Consider the following 20,926-nt stretch of genomic DNA (forward strand, 5'->3'; position numbering starts at 1 on the left):
AGCAAGCCCCCCGGGCTTGGTTTGAGAAATTTTGTGGCACCCTTATTCTCCACAGGTTTACACAAAGTCAGTATGATTCATCTCTATTCTATCATAAGTCTGCCGTGGGCATGGTCATTCTCCTAGTTTATGTGGATGACATCATTATTACTGGCACCGACTCTGGACTGATTCCCAAGCTGCAACAGGTGTTACATGCCACTTTCCATATGAAAGATCTTGGCCAGCTCACGTACTTCTTAGGGCTGGCAATCCATCATCAGGCCAATGGTATTTTCTTAAACCAGCATAAGTATATTCAAGATATTATTACCTTGGCTGGTTTGGAGGGCACCTCTTCTGTTGATACTCCTATGGAGGTAAATGTCAAATACAGGAAAGATGAAGGGGACCTTCTAGATGAACCTACTCTCTGTCGGCGCCTGGTTGAGAGTCTCATCTACTTGACCACTACTCGCCCTGACATCTCCTATGCCGTTCATCAGGTCAGTCAGTTTATGTCCTCTCCTCGTCATCTCCATATTGCTGCAGTTCGACGCATCATCCGCTATCTTTGAGGTTCTCCTACTCGTGGATTATTCTTTCCTACAGGCTCATTTCTTCAACTTATTGCTTATAGTGATGCTGATTGGGTTGGGTGTCTGGATACCCGTCACTCTATTACATGTTGGTGTATGTTTTTAGGTGATGCCTTAATTTCTTGGAGATGTAAGAAACAAGATCGTGTTTCTAAATCCTCTATTGAAGCTGAGTATCGTGCCATGTCTACTGCTTGTTATGAGATTGTATAGCTACACGGTCTTCTTGCAGAGCTTGAGTTCCCTCAGACTACTTCTACCCCTCTTCATGCTGATAACACTAGTGCTATTCAGATTGCCACCAACCCTGTTTTCCATGAACGCACCAAGCACATTGAGGTTGAATGTCATTCTATCTGCGATACCTTGGATAGTCGGGTGATATCTCTTCTTTACATTTCTTCGGATCTCCAAGTGGTTGATGTCTTTACCAAAGCAATGACTCGGCAGCGGCATCAATTTTTGGTCGGCAAATTGTTGTTGGTTGACTTACCAGCATCAATTTGAGGGGGGATGTTATCGTATATAAGGGCATTATTGTAAATTTGTATCTTATAAGGGCATTATTGTAAATTTGTATCTTATAAGGGCATTATTGTAATTTCTGTCTTAAACTTCTATATCTATGTATCGAACAGAAAATCAGGTATCGAAATCGATCTCTTGGTTTGGGAAATCTTGTCACTAACAAGAAGAGAAAGAAAGAACTAAGTGGACCCATTTAGGGTCACATGTCACACAACTATGCAAAATGGTTCACAGGCAATGCCTTAGTAAACACTCTGCTAGTTGATCTTCAAACTGGATAAATGAGTACTAATTCCCACTCTGCACTGCTTCACAAATAAAGTGTGGTATGCTCATAGAATGCTGAACTGTTGGCAATGAAGGTAGATGCTTGATTGTCACAGGCTATAGTCATTGACAAAGGAACTCATATCTGCTGTGTGAGCTATAGTCCTATATTTTTCTTCAATACTTGATCTTGCCACAACAGTTTACTTTTTATTTTTCCATGAGACCAAGTAAAAGTTAACATGTCATAACACACAAACACACACAACTATGGACTTGCAGCACTTACAATCAGCAAACCCAATACTCAAAAAGAGAGTTTTCACGATTGTACGACTGGTAACCCTACCAACATCAGCAACAGCTCTCCCACATAAACCTCATTTTTTAATTATTTTTTGAAAAAGGATGTATATATTAACAAAGAGAATTACAAAGAGCCAAGGAGCATAACCCTAACAACAAGAGAATCAAGGAGCATAACCCTCCCACATAAACCTCATGCAGCAACATATATGCAGAAACCCTCTCTTCAACACTGGAGGGCTCTGAGTTGAGCATTATGTAGGCTATCATCTTGGAAGGTTCCAGACAGAAAAACACATGATGAAATCTTTTAATCAGAAACCATCAAGAAGCATGCAATGATTCTACTCACCATTTTGCAGCTGAAATCCAATGAACGTCTCGAGATGTGCTTACTAATCTGGGATTGGTTTTGAATTTGAAACAAGGTTCTTTACTTGTTTGGTTTGAAACCTCATTAATGTCAAATTATAACCCTGCCCCTCTGAGCTTACAAGCTGAAAATAAGAAAAAAAGTAAACTCAACACCACTAAATAAAATTAATTAATTTCTCACAATATGATCTTCAGACTCATTATCTAAAAGACAATGTTTGCATTGTTTAACCTAAACCACCTGATCTATGTTGAGAGAATTTTGCCATTAGAGACAACCTACATAAAAGGCTTGACTTTTAGCTGGACTTTGTCATCCTCTGCAGATAAAAAATTGAAAAAAACCTAGTGCAAGGGAAAAAAAAAATTAAAAAAGAAACGTTTTTCCAAAAACAGCAAGATACAAACCCTGCAAATGGCTAAATTGTTTAAAAGCCATCAAAATTATATATGACCTGAAAAGAGGAATCTTTTCTTGCAAACCAACATAGATACATAGATAGATAGAAATAATGTTACTAAATTCATATAATATGGTGAAATAAGAGGATTTTAATGGTCAAGTTCTGTCCTGATTTCCAACATTCGCCACTCACATGTCATTTCAAAAAAAAAAGTTCTGTCCTGATTTAATCAACCTAGGCAAACTACTGTTTTCTCGTGTATGGAAAAATATCAGCTGGTAGCACAAACCCTTTTTGAAACAATAAATATCTTGAAGCTCCTACATGGTTTTCATTATTCACACACATCATGGACTGCCTTGCCCTCATTTTGATATGCAATTATTGCAATTCCTGGTCTGTCTAACATTTCTTTTGCTGTAGGACATGAGTCGTTCGGCATCAGGGTCCCACCATAGTTCTGATTCTGGGGAGGTTTCTGTTGGCAGGATTTTCTCCTCTCCTGTAAACAATTTTACTGGGGATTTATACAATCCCTTTGGGAGACAAGATTCTGCAGGCTCCCAGAGCAACACTGCATTTAGCATGGGTGCCAATGATGACCCTCCCAGATCCAATCCTCCATCCTTTAATTCAAAGACTGTTCTTCCAAATCAGTGGCAAGAAGTTGCAAGGTATAGCCCTTCCCGTGTCCGTACAGCATTAGCACAACGGACTGCTAATTCTTCCTCAAAAGACCTCCTTGAAGCTGCAGAAGATAAAATTGAGGAGCTCCGTTCAGAAGCCAAAATGTGGGAAAGAAATGCAAGGAAGTTAAAGCTTGATCTAGATACACTAAACAAGGAATATTCTGAACAGTCAAAGCATCAGAGGGATATGAATTTGGAGCTTTCTGCTTCATATAGTGAACGTGATGGCTTGAAACTTGAGATTGACCAGCTTCAACAGTTATTGGAAGAGCAAAAAGCTTCTGATATTTTTAAAAAAACAGAAGCGGTGGCCAACTTGCAAAGGCAATTGGAAGATGAGCTGAAGTTTCATAAACAATCCAATTCTGATTTATCTCTTCAATTGAAGAGAACTCAAGAGTCGAATATTGAGCTTGTTGCGATTCTCCAAGAACTGGAAGAGACCATCGAGCAGCAGAGACAGGAGATAGAAAATCATTCATCAAGGAAGACAGAGATGTTAGAGCTGCAGGAATCTGAAAAAAAGTTGCAGGTTTATGTGGAATCATTAGAGAGGAGCTTGGAAGAGACCATCGAGCAGCAGAGACAGGAGATAGAAAATCATTCATCAAGGAAGACAGAGATGTTAGAGCTGCAGGAATCTGAAAAAAAGTTGCAGGTTTATGTGGAATCATTAGAGAGGAGCTTGGAAGAGAAAACCCAAGAGATTAAGCAGACTCAGTTAGATTCTGATGAAGAATGGAAAAGTAAACTATCTGCCAAACAGGACGAGCTTACTAAATTACAGGAAAAGTTATCAGATACATGTGTTGAAAATGATGTTGATCTGATAACGGAAATCAATTTCTTAAAAGCTAAAGTCCAGGAGCTTGAGATGGACTGTAATGAGCTTACAGAGGAAAATTTGGCACTTATATTTAAGATGAAGGAATCACAAAGAAGCTCAACTGGGACGGAGGGTTCTCTGGATTTGGAATATCAAAATTCTGAACTTAAAGCAAAGGTGTATGAACTTGAGCAGAAAATAAAAGAGAAGGAAATGGTAGAGAAGGAGCTCATAGAGCTTCAGAACAAGTGCACAGATTTAGAAACTCAACTTCATAATTTCAAGGAAAAGGCTTATGATCTTAGTGAGGAAATCCATAAACGACTCCAAGCGGAAACCAATGTGAAGGAATTTGCTGAATCAGAATGGCAGTTACATCATTTCCAAGATAGAGAACTTTACTGGGAAGATCAGCATTCTGTTACCTCAACAAGTACTGCAGACACTGAATTATGTAGGCCTGTTGAACAATTGAATAGATTCCCAAATCCATTTATGTTGCATCAGATGAGTTGTGAGAACGGTGAATTTCAAGTGAATATCGTAAATGAAAAGTCTACAAGCTTGGAAAATACTAATCTTTCTGTCCAGCAATCCAAAATTATGAAGCCAAAACTGCAATCTGATTTTTGTAGGGAATTAGCAGAGAAAAACTATGAGATTGAGAAATTGCAAGCTTCCTTATCATTCAAAGAGGAGGAGAATACTGCACTAATAAATTCAGTAGCAGAGCTAGAAACTATGGTTTCTAACTTGCAAAAGCAAAAAGGTGAATTGGAGGAAAAATTAGAAACTGCAAAGAGGGAAACTGACATTACCTCCAAATGTTTGGATGATGTAAAACAGGAAATGATGGTGCTCACAAGCAGTATGGATTTACAAATATCTAACTCTAAGTTGCTCGAAAGAAGATCAAGGGAGCTAGAAGCTACAAAAGCTGAACTTGAATCCCATTTATCAGAGCTTGAAGAAGAAAATATACAGTTATTTGAACGTATATCAGGTATGGAAGCTCAGTTACGATACTTGACAAATGAAAAAGAGGCCAGTAGATTGGAATTAGAAAACTCTCGTTGCAAAGTTATGGATCTTCAGAATGAAATTGAAAGACAGGTTACTGAAATTGAGAGACAAAAAGTGGAAACAAAGCAAAGACTGCAGGAAAGCCATAATAAGTTTTCAAAAGCTCATGAAGAATCAGAAATTTCTAAGAGGGGGAACTTAAAACTGCAAACTACCATTGAAAACCTCATGGAGGAGTGTAGTTCTCTTCAGAGTGTGAATGAAGATTTGAGAAGGCAAAGAGTGGAATTACAAGAAAAATGTACCAATTTAGAATCCAAATTAAGAGAATCACAGCAAAGTCTTACCACATTTTGTAAATATTTTGAGATTTTAGATGTCAAACTCTCTTCAATGGAAAGGGAAGTGAGCTCCAAAGAGACATATCTGATTTCAGAAATAGAAGCTCTTTTTCTTGAACAGAAGGACTATGACAGGAAGCTTACTGAGGCACAAAATTTGTTAAATGGGGCTTACTTTGAAAAGTTGGCAGAAGTTGAGAGCCTTCATAGAGAGGTTACTCACCTCTCTGCACAGATATCTTCAAGTCTTGATGAAAGAGAGAAAATTGCATCTGATGCTGTACTTGAGGTATCAGGACTACGTGCAGATAAAGCAAAACTGGAAGCTTCTCTTCAAGAAGTTGTTCCCAAGGTCAGGGTTTATGAGAGCGAGCTTAATGATCTCCGTATAGAATCAAAAAATACGATACAAGAGTTAAACAATAACCTCAATGCTTCTAAAGATAAGGAAAATCTCCTTAGACACGAGTTTGAGAATATGAAAAAATTAGTGGAAGATTCAAAATTTAGTGAGGAGAACAGCAACCTTGTGTTGGGTGACCTTGAAGTGAAGCTTAAAACATCAGAATATAGAAGGCAACAGCTGGTAGAAGATGTTTCCTACTTGAGAGAGGAACTACAAAAGATATCATATCTTCAAGATGAAATTTTGTCTTTAAAGAACTCACTTGATGAAATAAAATTTGAGAAGGTTAAAGTGGAAGAGTTATTACAATTACTATCAGAAGATTATGAAGAACTGAAAAGAGAGAAATTTTCTCTATTAGAGAAAATTTCTAGCATGCAGAAGGGTTTGGCTGAAGGTGAGGAGGCCAAACTCGGTAAGGTTGCCTTAGAAGAGAAGCTTCTACGGTTGGAGTGTGATCTAAATGCTAGAGAAGCCTTGTGTGCTCAGGATGCTGATCTGAAAAATGAACTTGGTCGAGTTAAGAGATCAAACAGCCAATTTCAACGAAAAATACAACAGCTTGAGGAGGAGAAAGATGAATGCATGAGGAGATCTAAAACCCTTGAAGAGGAACTGCAGGTGAAGAATGGCCACAAAAATTCGATGGAGAAAGACATTGACTCGAGACATGGACATCTTCTGGAGTTCCATGGCTCAGAGAAGCTGCAATTCTTACAGGTTTGACTTGATTTAAATCTTTCCGTTCTTCTATATATAATCTTATCCAGTAGTGCATGGAATTGAATAAATAATTTTTGTGATTGTGTTAAAGTGTAAGGGTATTTTGTAATTTACTATGGTGTGTTGTGTCCTTAAGTTATAGTTAGAAAAGTGTTGATTAGACATGTCCAATGATGTATTTTTGCCTTTTTTGTTGTTTTCTATGCTTGTAAGTGATATAGGTGTAGTAGGGGTATTATGAACTTCAGGTGCAATGGAAGCAATGGGCTTGCTTTAAGTGGCTGGCTGAGGGCGACGCCAACACAAAGTTCTTTCATGCTATTGCCTCGGCTTGCCGGAGGACTAACCGAGTCACCTCGGATAAGGCCTCTATTAATTATGCTCTTCTTAAGTTTTTTCACAGATCTTTGCAGGGAAGACTGCCACCACCGCCCCCGTCTATCTAGCCTTTGCTTCACCTCGGTCTCTCCTCCTTGGTGGCCTTTATTGAGTTACCTTTCTCGGATTTGGAATTTTTTTTTTAAGAAGTGTGTCTATAGATTAAAAAAGAAAAGAACAAACAAACCTAGGTCAGGGGGCCTGCCTCCACAACAAGGTGTTAGAGTGAAATGCCCTTTTTGGCCTGGGTGTCTGCCAAGTGGTTGGCAGAGCGAGGAATGTGCTTCCAATTACAATTTAAATGAGAAAATAAATTACATATCTCCGAATACATATCCCAGTGATGCCATGGGGGCTTGATGGACTTTGCACACCAGTTGATGATCACCTTTGAATCGGCTTCAATGCAGAGAGGACCCGAGAGATGATTTGAGAAAATTTTGATTTCGTTTAACCATCCCGAAAGTTCCACTGTTGTAGAGTTAGAGTTGGCAAGGGGGCCCGCATAAGAGAAGAGGAGGTCGCCATTCCCACATGACCCGAGCATTCGAGAGCACTCCCATCAAAGTTAAGCTTGAAATGGCTCAGTGGGTGCGGGGTACATATAACCATGATCGGAGGGTGAGAGGGCTGACAGAGCCCTGCAATCATTTGCCAATTTTCCCTGAAGTTGGTGTCACTAAAGTTTCTGAATTCTTTTCTGTTAAGGAGCCAGATAGTTGGCTGGAGATTTGCTCTGTTAGAACTTCGATAGGGGAGGATTTGAATTTGAATTTTCTCTTGTTATGCTCTTTCCATAGAACCCAAATGATATGACCAATACAACATGATATAATCATTTTCTCGGATTTGGAAGTTGAGGATGCGGTTTTGGGCCTCGACGGGTATATTGGAGAATTCTACAGAACTTGTTGGCCTACCTTGAGGAAGCACGTTATCTCCATGGTCTGCAACTTTTATGATCGTAGTATCACTTTTAAAAGCATTGGTGCCTCCAACATTGCGCTGGTGCCCAAGAAAGCTAATGTTGAGTGCCCCCATGATTTCAAACTGATCAGCCTTGTCTCTAGCCCGTACAAGATCATTGCTCGCATCCTGGCTCGCTGTTTCAAGGCTGTTCTCCCCATCATCATCCATCGTGGTCAATGTGCTTTTATCCGTGGCCGTGACATCCTCGACTCTGCCATGGTCACTCACAAGATTATTGTTCACTTTGTCAAGTTGGGCCTCCAACAGTTTTTCCTCAAGATTGATCTTGAAAGGCCTTGAGCTGGTCCCTTCTGGATGGTATTCTTCAGCACATGGGCTTTGGGGCCAGATGGAGATTTTGTATCCACAGTTGTATCTCTTCGGTCTCTTACTCCCTGCTTCTCAACGACACACCTGTGGCTTTTTTCATGGCTCTTGCAGCATTCGGCAAGGATATCTCCTCTCCTTGCTGCTCTTCAATATATTATTGCGGAGTAACTATCCTCTATGTTTTGCCCGTAGCCTTGGCTGGCTTGACACTGTCTATGACCAGAGTTGCTTTGATATTCCTTTACTTCATGAATGCATGCTGGCAGACTGGTCATATGCGCTAAATAGAAAAGCTTGTGCGCGAGTTCGAATCCCCGCGGGTGCAAAATTTTGATTTTGAGAATCGAGTCGGCTCGGTCCTCTCTCGAGCGAGCCGACTCAGCCTGTCTGAGTCGACCCGATCCTCCCGATTCGACCCTTAACATCCGAGTCGCGCCAACCCGACCGACTCGTCTCAACCAGCCTGATTCTCCGCAATTGATTTGAGTTGACTCGTAATTTAAATCAAACCTAACTTAGGTTTAAAAAAAAAACAAAGGTGATTCGGAGAAAAATGGCGCTTCTGGATCCAAAGTTGCATCTCCTCTGCAACTTTGGATCTCTCTCGATTGCTATTGTGCTCTTGCTATGTCAAAAGCAGTCGTTCTCCTTTATTTTCCTTCATTGTCGCTCCTCACAAGTGAAAATAAATTCATTTTCTCTTTCATTGATCATTATATGCTAGAAGAATTTTGATATGCAATTTAATGGTTCTCTTCATGAGGGTAGGTTTAAATTAAAATCTGATGGTAGCTCAAGAGGAAACCTACGCCCTGTGAGGGGAGGTGGGGTTTTCACGAATCATTGAGTAATATCATTTGCATATTTTCTACTTCTCTTGGGTATTGCGACTCTACTAAGGCTGACCTTCGTTCTCTTCTTTATGGTTCCGGAATTTTTTAGTAGTTCTCTTGTCCTTTAGAAGTGGAGGGTGATCCAACTAGGATCTTTAGTAGGTTCTGCTCAAGACAGATGCCTTGGTGTTTTCTGCATTTTTTTTTTTTTTTTGGTGAGATTTTTTGACATTGCATGTTAGCTTCAGACCCCTAGGAGTGCCAATTCTATAGCAGATAGCATGTGCTGGGTTCTCTCCGTCGCTTTCTTTCAGGAGAGCAGTTCCCTTAGTTTATCTATCTTTCATGTACTTCTCACTATTTTCCAAAAGAAGAAAAAAAGAAATGTGATGATAAGATTAGCTCCCTTGCTTATTGCTAAGTCTGTGTGTCATGCGAGTAACAAAATATTTTATACATTAGAAACAAAGAAAATGTGTACCATATGCCATGTGACACCTAATAAGACATAGCAACTCTTATAGTTAGACGTGCTTGTGTAGTGACATTTTGAACGTGCTGTTTCTCTTCTATTTAAGGATGAACAGGAGGGCCATGACAAGAAAGACTCATCACTGGTAGAGAGGACAGATCATCTTGATAAGATCCAGATGCTTGAAACTAAACTTGCTGAAGCTATGGAAGCAAACAACCTGTATAAGATGCAGCTTAGGAGGTAAGTTTTTCTGCTCAATTTTGATATTTTAACCTACTGTAAAGAACACCATCCATCTGATTATGCCTTCACGTTTGTGATTGTCTGACTTTAAATGAGGGAAAAAAGAAGGAAGAAAGAAGAAGAAAATGGTAGAAAATATGAATTGTCAAGCCTAATGACTCTCAACATATGACTATTTGTTAATAAGTATCTCTAGATACAATATACATCAACCTTCCCTAGTTTGAGTAGGAAACAAATATGTAATTAAAATACACAAATAGTACGTGAACCAAGGCAGAGTCTAGTAAGTTTTCTCTTCTACATAACATAAGTAACGTTCCCCTTCATATAGACCATAGATATTCTACTTGTCACCAATAGATGCCAACTGAGTTTATACCGAAACTTTCTAAAGAGCTTTGCTAGCTAATCCTGGAAAATGGAATGTGTTGATTGGTTGAGTTCTTCCTACACCTTGTGGCAAATTTGTTGGCTGTGTATGGGCTTTGCAACTGTTAAACACACTTTTTGGACAAGATTAGTAATTAATTCCCCCTCAAGCTGGGGAGTTCATAGCATGGAGGTGTAACTTCAACCTGACGAATATCTGAATGGACAGAGTATAGGGCAGATTAAAAGCTTACAGGCTACAAAAAATAATTAAGATGAAGAGAGGGACACCCAAAATTCTAACTAGACAGTAAGACAGAATAAAAAAGAAGGGCGATTAAACACAAGAGTAAAAATACAATCAACAAAAATATGAAAGATAGTTTTGAACTGAAAATAGTGACAAGAATCACTAAATAGAAAAACTTGAGTAGGAAATATTGGAATAATTTTATTGCACTAATAACATATCATAGTTAGAAAAGAATCATCCCATAAATTTACAAAAAAGGAGATCAGCCCAAGAAACTAAAAATGAAGGGTCTAATCAAATTCCAGAATAGAAGGAAGCTTTATTGTCCAAAATAAAATAGAAGGACATGTTCCAATAAAAAAGAACTTGGGAAAGCCATAAGAAGGCTTGGACAAGGAAAGAGGATTGGTTCTAAACTTAGAAAGAAAAAATACTAGAGTTCCCAATGTAATAAGAAGGTTGATCTCCCAAATAAAAAAGGAGTCCTTATTTAGATTCCACACAGCCTTCTCCATAAAAAATATCACCGAATACCTATATGTCTAGTTGATAATAAGGAGTGCAACTAATAGCATAAAGCCTGTATCATTCCAAAAGAAGGTAGAAAAGCTAGTGCATGTAGAAAATAGGGATAACATCTCTTGAATTTCTAGCCGACAGAAGATTGATCACATTGTTAGATTTTAGGGTTCAAGCTGGACTTGATTGAAATATTGTATTCAAGTGGGGAAGAAGAGAGGAGGAAGTAGGATACACATGGGAAGGAAAACTTAAATGAAGTGGGTTATGGTGTGGAGAGAGAGAGAGAGAGAGAGAGAGAGAGAAGGTACAAGGGTGTAATTTTCTGATATCACATAAGCTGTTGTAGGGTGTCACACATGAAGGGTATTTTTAATTTTCTCCTTCGGATCAAGCTCAATTTTGATGATAGCGCCCTTGGCAGCCTTGTTGTTGCTGGCTTTGGTGGCGTTTTCGGGACTCTAGTCACTCTCCTCTTATCACTTTCTCAGGGCCCTTAGCTATTGTTGATTCTACCTCGACGGAAGTCTTTTCGTCTTTTTGGACGACCTTAATGGTCCTTTGCTCATTGAGGGTGACTCCAAAGTTGCTATTGGCTGGTGCTCCGCCTCTGCTTTGCCCCCTTAGAGACATTGGAATGAGTTGTATCAATTTTTTATATTACTTCTATCATTATTTTTGGTCCCATGTACCTAGATCAACAAATTCTTTTACTGACAAGCTTGCAAAGTAAAGGGCCTCCCTCCAATCTCTTATTGTAAAAGGAGGACCCCTCTTTAAGTTGTTTGTTCTTTGCTCTTGTCCTTTGCAATAAACTTGTACCATTTAATTTATATATATATATATATATATATATACATATATATATATATTTTTTATTTATTTATTTGACTTGAACAAAACCTATTCAAGTCTAGTTTTAAATTCAACAAGTTTCATGTCGATCCTATCTCCCTATAGGGAGAAATCTCCATTTGAGTCTGTAAGGGTCATGCTGCATGCGTATTCAATCACGCAGTCAAGGAAGATAAAATAACAAAGATTTGTATATCGAATTCTATATCAAATTAAATCTGTTTTGAGTGTAGTTGAGTTTTATTGAAAATATATCTGCATTTGAAGCAGCTATCTCTTATTTTTCCTTGCATTAGAATCCCACTTGACCTAGGTCTCCCTCTCCCTTTACTCAGAACACTATTTAGATCAAACTACCTTGCTTTCCTACTTCATACACGTGCCTAATCCCTATCCCAATAGGATTTCTCCACCCCTTCAACAGACCTTATCCTAACCTATTCAACTCACCTGGTATCCTACTTCCTCCAAACCATCTCACTCCCCTTTAGCAATTTTCCTATTTTTTTCCTTTTCTATATAAAAACCTCTTGACCTCACCCCCTCACCTCTCCTAGCCATCATTTCAGATGTCCAAAGGCTTATGTAGTGATTGAGATGGACAAACATTTCTTCCATCAAGTGTGAAGGGAAACATACCATCAGTTGAGTCACTACGGGAAGTAGGAAGATGCGGGACCACCACAAGAAGAACAAGTTTGCTATGAGCATCAGGGTTATTCAAGTTTCTAGTAGGGTTGATCACTAGTAGGGACCCACACCATTGCAACAACAGAAAGGTGATTCATGCCAGACAGATGCCTACTAACCAAGAAGCAAAAACCAAAGGGCAGCTGAGAAAAAGGTTGCAACCGTCTCTAGCTACTCCTCTAATGGTTCCTCACAAGACGATACTTCTCTAAAGGTTTGAAGTTACTAATATCGTATTAGAGGAGTAGAAATATAGCTGAGATTCCAGGAGTTGAGGTAGATGGAATATCCTATTGAACTTCATGGAAGAACTCAAGGCATATGTGGACCAAGTTGGTACGAAGAAGAGTATTCTTGCATGCATGCATATGTGTGTGTAGGTGTTTTTAATACTTGTATGTGGGGGCAAATTTGGTATTTTGAAAAATGGAGCTGCAAACCTAATGGGAAATAATAAAGAGCAGAGCACGAGAAGAGGATCATTGTTTTCCTCCTTCCATGTAAACTGTTTCTTTTTAGTTCTTCGTCTTCTTTCTTCTCAATCTCTCTTTCTCCTTAAAGTTTTACACATTCGGTTGAGCTTGTAAAGAACCTAAACAAGTCGTTTTTTAGATGGAAAGAAGCAGATTGAAGATCTAGATGATATCCTATTGCTTGCCACCCAGTTGCTTTAATGGTCAAGGAGCATTGAGTACATTAGAGGATGAAAAGATCAAGTGCCATCAAAACAACTGACGCCTAAGAAGCCCACACAAAGAGACAAGCAGGTGAGCCTTGAGACAAGGCCCTGTGAGAAAATCAGCTCAAGGGTATTTTGGTCATTTTACATGATCGGATATTTTATATTGTAGTAAAATCTTGTTCAACATGCTGGATTTAGTCTGTGTACAAATTTTGTACTCATAGGAAGAGTAAAATGGGAGTTATAAGGGAATAAGTGTTTTCTATGTAAGAAAGGCATTTTGGTCATTTCTGTAATTTATGACTTAAAACCTAATAAATAGCATTGGGGGTCGTGCACAACCCCCAACACAGCTCATTCAGAGCTTGTGCCTCTTTTCTCTCCTCTTGCTCACTCTCTCTCTCTCTCTCTCTTGCTCTCTCTAGATTTTTTCATACTTTTTATATCGTATCAGAACAGTGATCGTTGCTGGGAGTATATCTTAGCCAAAAAACCTCTGTTAAAAGACACCCACATGTGTAGGGTGGCATGGCTAGTAAATAAGGACTAACTTCCATAGAGATGGCATAGAATTGTCATTATGCAAGTTGGTGTATGTCATCTTATGTCTTTTTCTTTTTGAAGCATATAGCCCTAAGGGCATTGTAGTCATTGCAAATGCCTTCATACAACTATAAATACATCCTCAAGGCATGGGGTAGAGTATTCAAGCCTCTTCCTCTTGGCTCAATTCCTCTTCTTTCTCTCCCATGGTTTCTTCTCTCCTCTCTTCCAAGAGTTAGAGTTCCTCTCTTCTTTCCTTCCCTTTAGATTTCTTCTATTTATGTGTTGGCCCTAGAAGAAGAAGAAGAAGACGAAGAAGAAGAAGATGAAAAGAGGAGAGTTTCTCATTTTTCCTTTAGTCTTCTTTCCCAATTCCTGTTTTTCATTGGATGTTTTACTCTCTTACTGTATGTTTCATATAGCAAATTATATACCGTTGGAAAGATCTTTGAGTCAAGTTTCCAACTCAAAAATAATCGTTGAAATAAGATTTTTTTGGAAAGAGAAATCGACATTTGAAGCCACAAAGGTCAAACAGTAGAAAAGTTTTGTATTGTAGTAGAAAGCCTCAACTTTCTGAACAGTTTGTACCAAAATAACCGAGAATTTACATTGAGAATTATATCTCAAAAGAAAGCTATGTGAGTCTACTTTCTGTCTCAATAAATCTTTTCTCAATCTGATCTTTCTAGAGAGAGATCCACATTGGAAGAATTCGTTCTCCTTTTTTGTACAAATTCATCACTCTTCCTCTTCTCCTTCTAAAACCTTCTCTCCACAACTTTTCTTCTTCTTCTCACCCCTTAATCCTCATATATTGTGATTTCATGGAATCCTAAGTTTTAACATGGTATCAAAGCCGGGAAATATCTCAGATAGAAAAGGAGAAGAAGATGGAGAAGAAGGGGAGGAAGAAGAAGAAGAAGAAAAAGAAAAAGAAACACGAGTTTCTCGTTTTTCCTTTAGTCTTCTTTTCCAATTCATGTTTTCATTGGATTTTTAACTCTCTTACCATATGTTTCATATAGCATCTTATATATCGTTGGAAAGATATTTGAGTCTACTTTCCAACTCAAAATGAATTGTTGAAATCAGATTTTCTAGAAAGAGAAATCGACATATGAAGCAGCAAAGGTCAAGCAGTAGAAACGTTTCGTACAACAACAGAAAACTTCAACCTTCGACCGTTTTATGCCTTCAAGGATGAGACTTTATATGGAGAATTATATATCAAAAGAAAGATCCGTAATTCTATTTTCTTAGCTATTCAACCAATTATCAATCTGAGTTTTTTATATGGAGATATTGATCTTGGAAGAGTCAATGGGCATGCTAGCCAAAGTAGAAAAAGTATTTAGTTCGGCCAGATTACAGAGTCTGAAATCTATCAGATTATTTATCTCAAAAGAAGTATATTTTATGAAGAGAAGGTATACTTGGATGAAAAAGTATTTAAGTCTAGTTTCAGAAAAAAAATTATGTCAATTTGATCTATATTTAAAGAGATAATTCACATTGGAAGAATCAAAGGTCATGTTGGTATCCTGTTGCATGAAAAGATCTGAATTTAAACCGATTTGTTTGCTTCATTTTTGAGTTGTTGTTATTGATCAACAATAACAGGAATGTATCTCATGATCTACCCTTGGAAAGTTTTTGTTTGTTAACTAACAATATCTAGAAATTATCTTTAGAAGATCATCTTATTTTTAGAAACTTTCCTTTATTTATTTGTCAAAGAGAAGAAGCTATCCTGAATTATGGCAACTTCCCAAAAAAAAAATAGTTATTTGATTTAATGCTGCAAATTACAGAAGTATATATGTAAGGAGATTCTGATCAAGGATCAAATTCAAAACATGTGTTTTTTCTTTGGTTATGAGAAATCTTTGTAGCATGTTGGAGCTGGACTCGGTGTACTTATCCCCTTATGAAGTGAACAGCCTCGCTTATCTTATCACTCAATGAAATCCTTTCAAGCTATAATTGGACACTTATGTCGTTGGCTGCTAATTAGTTGGTTTTATATGGCTAGCTCTCGGTTTGGTGTGTGAATTAATCACTGATGCAATAAGCGAGGAAGCAACATCCATTACTGATTTATTCACTCTTCTTTGTTTTTTAGAAGACCTTGCAGCTGCTCTTGGGACCAACAACACTTAGTTCAGTTATTCTTTTTGAGAAGGTTAATAGCACTTGGATTATTGGTTACTTATTACTCGGTTCCAGCGTATTATTTGGTGCATATCTTCCTTATTCAAGGATGGACTCGCAACGGATGATTTCATATGTCCTTATTAAATACTTTCATTATTTGGTACGTGTTATTTGGGCCTTGACCCATATCCGCTACTACTATTGTGTCTTTTTTACTGAGGCATTATTATTGAAGGACTCCTCGGTTGTTGACTACTGTCAGCATTGGTTCGTCTAATGCAGAATTTGAATTTCTTTGGAAAAAGCACATGGTGGCCTTAACATTTTATCTTCCTCATTACCCATTACCCTCTTATTTGGCAACCTTTCTCCTACCGTAATTTATTTGACTCTCACTTACCCCTTTGGCCAACCCTTTTGGAACATTGCTTTGGTTGGTCCCTTTTATTTATATGGGTGTTTTAAGTCATTTGAGACTTTTTATTGGTACCCATGGGTCTGTTATCGTCGTCTTGTGAATGACATGCACCACCCACTCTACTTTTTATTGGTACCCTTGGGTCTTTTATCGCCGTCTTGTGAATGACAGACATTCCCCACTTTAGTGATTATTATCACTATATTTGGTCGAAATTCTTTGAGGTTGGTTTCGACTTATATATTATTACCCATTTATACCCTTCAAGAGTCAGTGCCCAGTGTTGGGACACCGTGATGGAGGAGCTTATTACTACATCCATGTTATTTGCAACTACTATAACTCAAGTTTTGCCTGATTCATACAAGGCACAACCCAAAGGAGAGAGCTAGTTTTTAATACCTTCCAATAGCTAGCAATCCAGTTTTTCACGAGAGAACAAAACACATAGAGGTGGATTGTCATTTTGTTAGAGATGTTATGATGAAGAAAGATGTTATCGGGTTTGTTCGTCCAGCTGATCAACTTGGATATGTCTTCACCAAGGCATTAGAAAATCGTGAATTTCTGAACTTCTGTGACAAGTTGGGTCTCATAGATATAAATGCTCCAACTTGAAAGGAGTGTGAGAAAATCAGTTCAAGGGAATTTTTGTTATTTTACATGGTCGGATATTTTATATTACGACACTAACTTGTTCAGTGTGCTTGATTTAGTTTGTGTACAAATTTTTATATTCATAGGAAGAGTAAAATGGGAGTTATAAGGGAATAAGTGTTTTCTATGAAAGAAGGGCATTTTTGTTATTTCTGTAATTTATGACTTAAAACCTAATAAAATCGTGCACAACCCCCAGCACAGCTCATTTAGAGCTTGTGCCTCTTTTCTCTCCTCTTTCTCACTCTCTCTCCTCTCTCTCTCTCTAGATTTTTCTTACTTTTTACAAGTTCATCTCAAGCAGGGAGGATTTTTTTTCAAACCCCTATTATCAACTTGGGTCATACTATGTTGGCCATAAGGGATAAGCTGAAACAGTAAGGGTGAAATTCTCTTGCATGGGCTAATAATGTATGATCGAGTCCGTAGAGTAGAATTGTGACTAGGTTTCAAGTAAGTTAGGGTCTAGGTTCAATGTATGCAAAGGAGTCCTAAGGCAAGAAGAAGTAGCTGGGTGGAGAAGCAAGCTAGAAGATAAAGTAAAAGAGTCTCCAAGACAAGGAGCAAACTCCAACCTTATCAAGAAGGATGAGCACGAGCCCACCGGAGCAAGGTGACTTGCAGAAGAATTAAGGGCAAGGAAGTCCAGATTCGATGCATCAAGTAGTAGAAGTCAGAGTTAGTGTTGAAGTCCTAGAAGTCTATATATAGTTGTAGGCTTTATGCCATTTTCATCCAATTCAGTACAAAACAAAACCAGCTTTTGCCACCCCAAGGCTTCTGACCGATAATAACAGGTCACTGGGTGGCTAACCCCCGATTCGAGGGTTTATATCCCACAGATCTTTTGAGCTCCATCAACCATTTTCTTATGTCCACCTCTGCCATGATGTTTCTGAAATACTCGAGCCTAACCCACTCAATCCTAAGCTCACAATTCAGCTGTCCACCCAAAGAAAGTTCCTCTTACCCATGTATTTTTCGTTGGCACTACCTTCCATCCCAGCCATTCTAACTCTTAGTCACCTAGCCATCCATGTGAGTCTCTTATTCCACCCTAGTTCACATTCACTAGCCAAGCCACCGCCAATGACTTCAACAAGTCTTCCCATAACCTCCAGTCACCTCTCCTCCTCCCTAGAGCAGCCTAAATTCTAACTCTAGCTTCCCTAACCTCTCCTTACGTCCTGGATTTCATATTGGAGTCTTCCCACTTCTCTTTCTCTTGCCAACCTACCTTAACCCAATTCTAGAACTGGAACTCTAATTCGGCCTTGCCGGCCGAAGTTCCATCGGAAGTACCCTCTTCCTCAATTGCAAATAGTCCTAAAGGTCCCCAACCCATTGCTCTGGCCTCTGAAGCTCTATAGGAAACTAGGATCGTAACAGCTTATGATTAGAAATTCCAATATGATAGACAATGCATGAGTTAAACAGACGAAATCAACTTATTGATTAGACCAGCAATCAACCAAAGCAGAAAACACTATGTTTAGCATATTAGATGCACAAGACATGCATAAACAGAAGTCAGCCATGAAACCTGTTAAACTGAGACTAAAACTGGCCAAACAAATAACTGCAACTTATTGTAAGACAAACCAGATTGAGTTCAGAGGCTAAACCACTAAGACAACAACTCAATTCATTGGAAGCAACTAAAGAAGTGCTTGCATATCACCACAGGGCACTCAGATCAAGCAATCTAGATTAAATGTAAACTGCAGACAATAACTGACATACTGGAATTATCTCAGACTTGAAACAGGGAAAAGACACATATCTCTGTAGGCAAAACTCAAACTTAACATAGATTGCCTGATCTTCGATGGCTGATGTGAACTTCTTCAAAGAAAGAGCAGGTCGAACAGCAATATTGTAACCCTAGAATTGTCACTCTCGTACCATACTGGCTTATTGGGTCTCATGTTGAACTGATTGAAGTGTTGTGTTTGAGTGAGGAGAAGAAGATTTGAGGAAGAAGAATGTGTGTGGGAAGGAGAACTTTGGAGAAGTTATTTAGGGTGAAAAGAGAGAAACAGAGAGAGGGAGAGAAGAACAAAAGTGTGGAGCAAAAAGAGGGAATAAAGAATAATCCTTCACTTCCCATAGTGCCTTGTTTTTAACTTATTTCCCCTGGTGACAAAAATACCACGGTACATAATAACTCAAGTAAGGGTAAGCACATAAGTAACCAAATTACAAAAGAACCATAATAATGTAAGGTATCGTATACAAATAAATCGTTCTGGTAGCTTCAAGCATTCACCAATGACTTATTTTGGATAAGTTTTGAGTGGAAAGGTAGTAATTTGTAGGATTTCCAGATTTGCCTCTAGCCATGGACATAACAATTTTGTCAGCCATAGACCACTGGTGAGACAAGGAAACGAAATGATGGAGTAAATAAGGAATGAGACTCAAAAAACATTTTGGAACTTCATAGGATTTTCTTGGATTTTTTCTAAGATTTGTTTAGAAAATTTCTAAAATTTTTGGGGATTTTCTTCCTCCAGTTTAAACAATGAATAACACTCTCTTTTACTCCAATTTTTTCCTGGTTTTGTTTTGCCCTAATGGTATATGAGGCAGTGCGAACTCGGTCCTTAGCTCATATGTTAACACTTCTTTGAATCCTTAATAGCACTCTAAAAATGTATATACTTTGATTGCCAAAAAATGAGAACCTGACATGCAAGCTCACTTAAATCAGTACGTAAAAAACTGTTTTCTAGATATAAACTAAAGACGTATGACTGCAAATCTTTATATTTGTAACCGTTGTCAGTCATTATTTAGGTAAAAATCACCCAGGACTTGTAAACAGATCATCCAAAAGTATTCTCTCATTATACCATTGTCTGTTTAAGGGATCCAACATCATTTAATACATACAAGATTGAGTGACAACCATTTTATAGTCCTGATGATTTTTATTTTATGTAGTTTTCTATCTGAGAATCAAAATGCTCATGGGAATGCTCTAAATAAATCTTTGTATGAAGAAGATGTGAGGAACAATGGATTTGAGAACAAGGATTTGTCACTTGAGGCAGAGCTGAGAGATTTGCGTGAACGCTACTTCCATATGAGTCTAAAATTTGCTGAAGTAGAAGCCCAGCGTGAAGACTTGGTAATGAAGGTTAAGTCTCTAAAGGGTGGCACGAGGTGGTTCACAAGAACGTGAAATATTTTTTATTTTTTATTATTTTCATTAATTGTGTATTTCACTTGTTATTCATGTAATCGAGAGAGAACATAGTGCAGTAGTAGTTCATTGGAGGCTAGTATATATCTGCTAGAAGTTCAAGATTGTCCAGATCCTAGTTTTAAATAAAACAGATTAGGGGGAATGGATCCCAATGTATCTATCAATAAAAAGCTAAAGTTCATTTTCTAAGAGCATTGTTTGAAATATTTTAGAAGTTTCCTCATTTCAATGTTTAGGCATAATACATTGTTTTGATTTTTATTGGTTAATTTCTCATTGCTTTGATGAAGAAGATAGGTAGGGGTGGCATGGAGAGCCGAACCCGAAACCTGTCTATGTTCGAGCTGAACTTGATTTAAATATTTCGAACTCGAGTCTAAAATTGTTATCGAGCTCGATCCTAATAATTTTAACTGAGTTCGATTTATTTAAAACTTTTCAAAAAATACAAGTCTCGAGTTCGAGTTCTAACATACATTTAAAATTTTTCAAATAATATACTTTAAATAAATTGTATGTAAAATTATGCATAATTTTACATAAAATTGAGTATACATTTTACATAAAATTGGACATGACCTCTACATAAAATTGGACATAACCTCTACTTAAAATTGGGCATAAGGGTGACATCGAATTGAGCTGAGCCAGAACTTTCCTATGTTCGAGCCGAGTTTGATTTAAATATTTTAAATTCGAGCTCGAGCTGACCCTAGGCTTGAGCCTAAAATTGTAATTGAGCTCGAGCCGAGCCCAACCTCGAGCCTAAAATTGTTATCGAGCTCGAGCTCAATAATTTTAACCGAGTTCGAGCTTTAACATTCATTTAAAACTTTTCAAAAAATACAAGTCTCGAGTTCGAGCTCCAATATACA

The 20,926-nt window shown here is 38.1% G+C and overlaps 1 protein-coding gene across 3 annotated transcripts in view; it reads left to right on the top strand.

Moving 5' to 3' along the window:
- LOC137944226 (uncharacterized) overlaps nucleotides 1-20,215 on the top strand; it is a 40,546-nt gene extending 20,331 nt beyond the window's left edge. The window contains exons 6-8 of one of the 3 annotated variants that reach the window (XM_068789827.1): nucleotides 2,882-6,463; nucleotides 9,555-9,691; nucleotides 19,787-20,215. In XM_068789827.1, coding sequence (XP_068645928.1) covers nucleotides 2,882-6,463; nucleotides 9,555-9,691; nucleotides 19,787-20,027 — 3,960 coding nt within the window. In that variant the 3' untranslated portion in view covers nucleotides 20,028-20,215. The remainder of the gene's footprint in view (nucleotides 1-2,881; nucleotides 6,464-9,554; nucleotides 9,692-19,786) is intronic. The other 2 variants (XM_068789828.1, XM_068789829.1) reach the window with 2 other exon arrangements.
- Nucleotides 20,216-20,926: the final 711 nt, after the last annotated feature.

Source organism: Aristolochia californica, unplaced genomic scaffold, assembly GCF_029961685.1.
Source record: "Aristolochia californica isolate CCGP_79_NKW_82.1479 unplaced genomic scaffold, dmAriCali1.0.hap1 SCAF_11, whole genome shotgun sequence".
NCBI classification, from domain to species: Eukaryota; Viridiplantae; Streptophyta; class Magnoliopsida; order Piperales; family Aristolochiaceae; genus Aristolochia; species Aristolochia californica.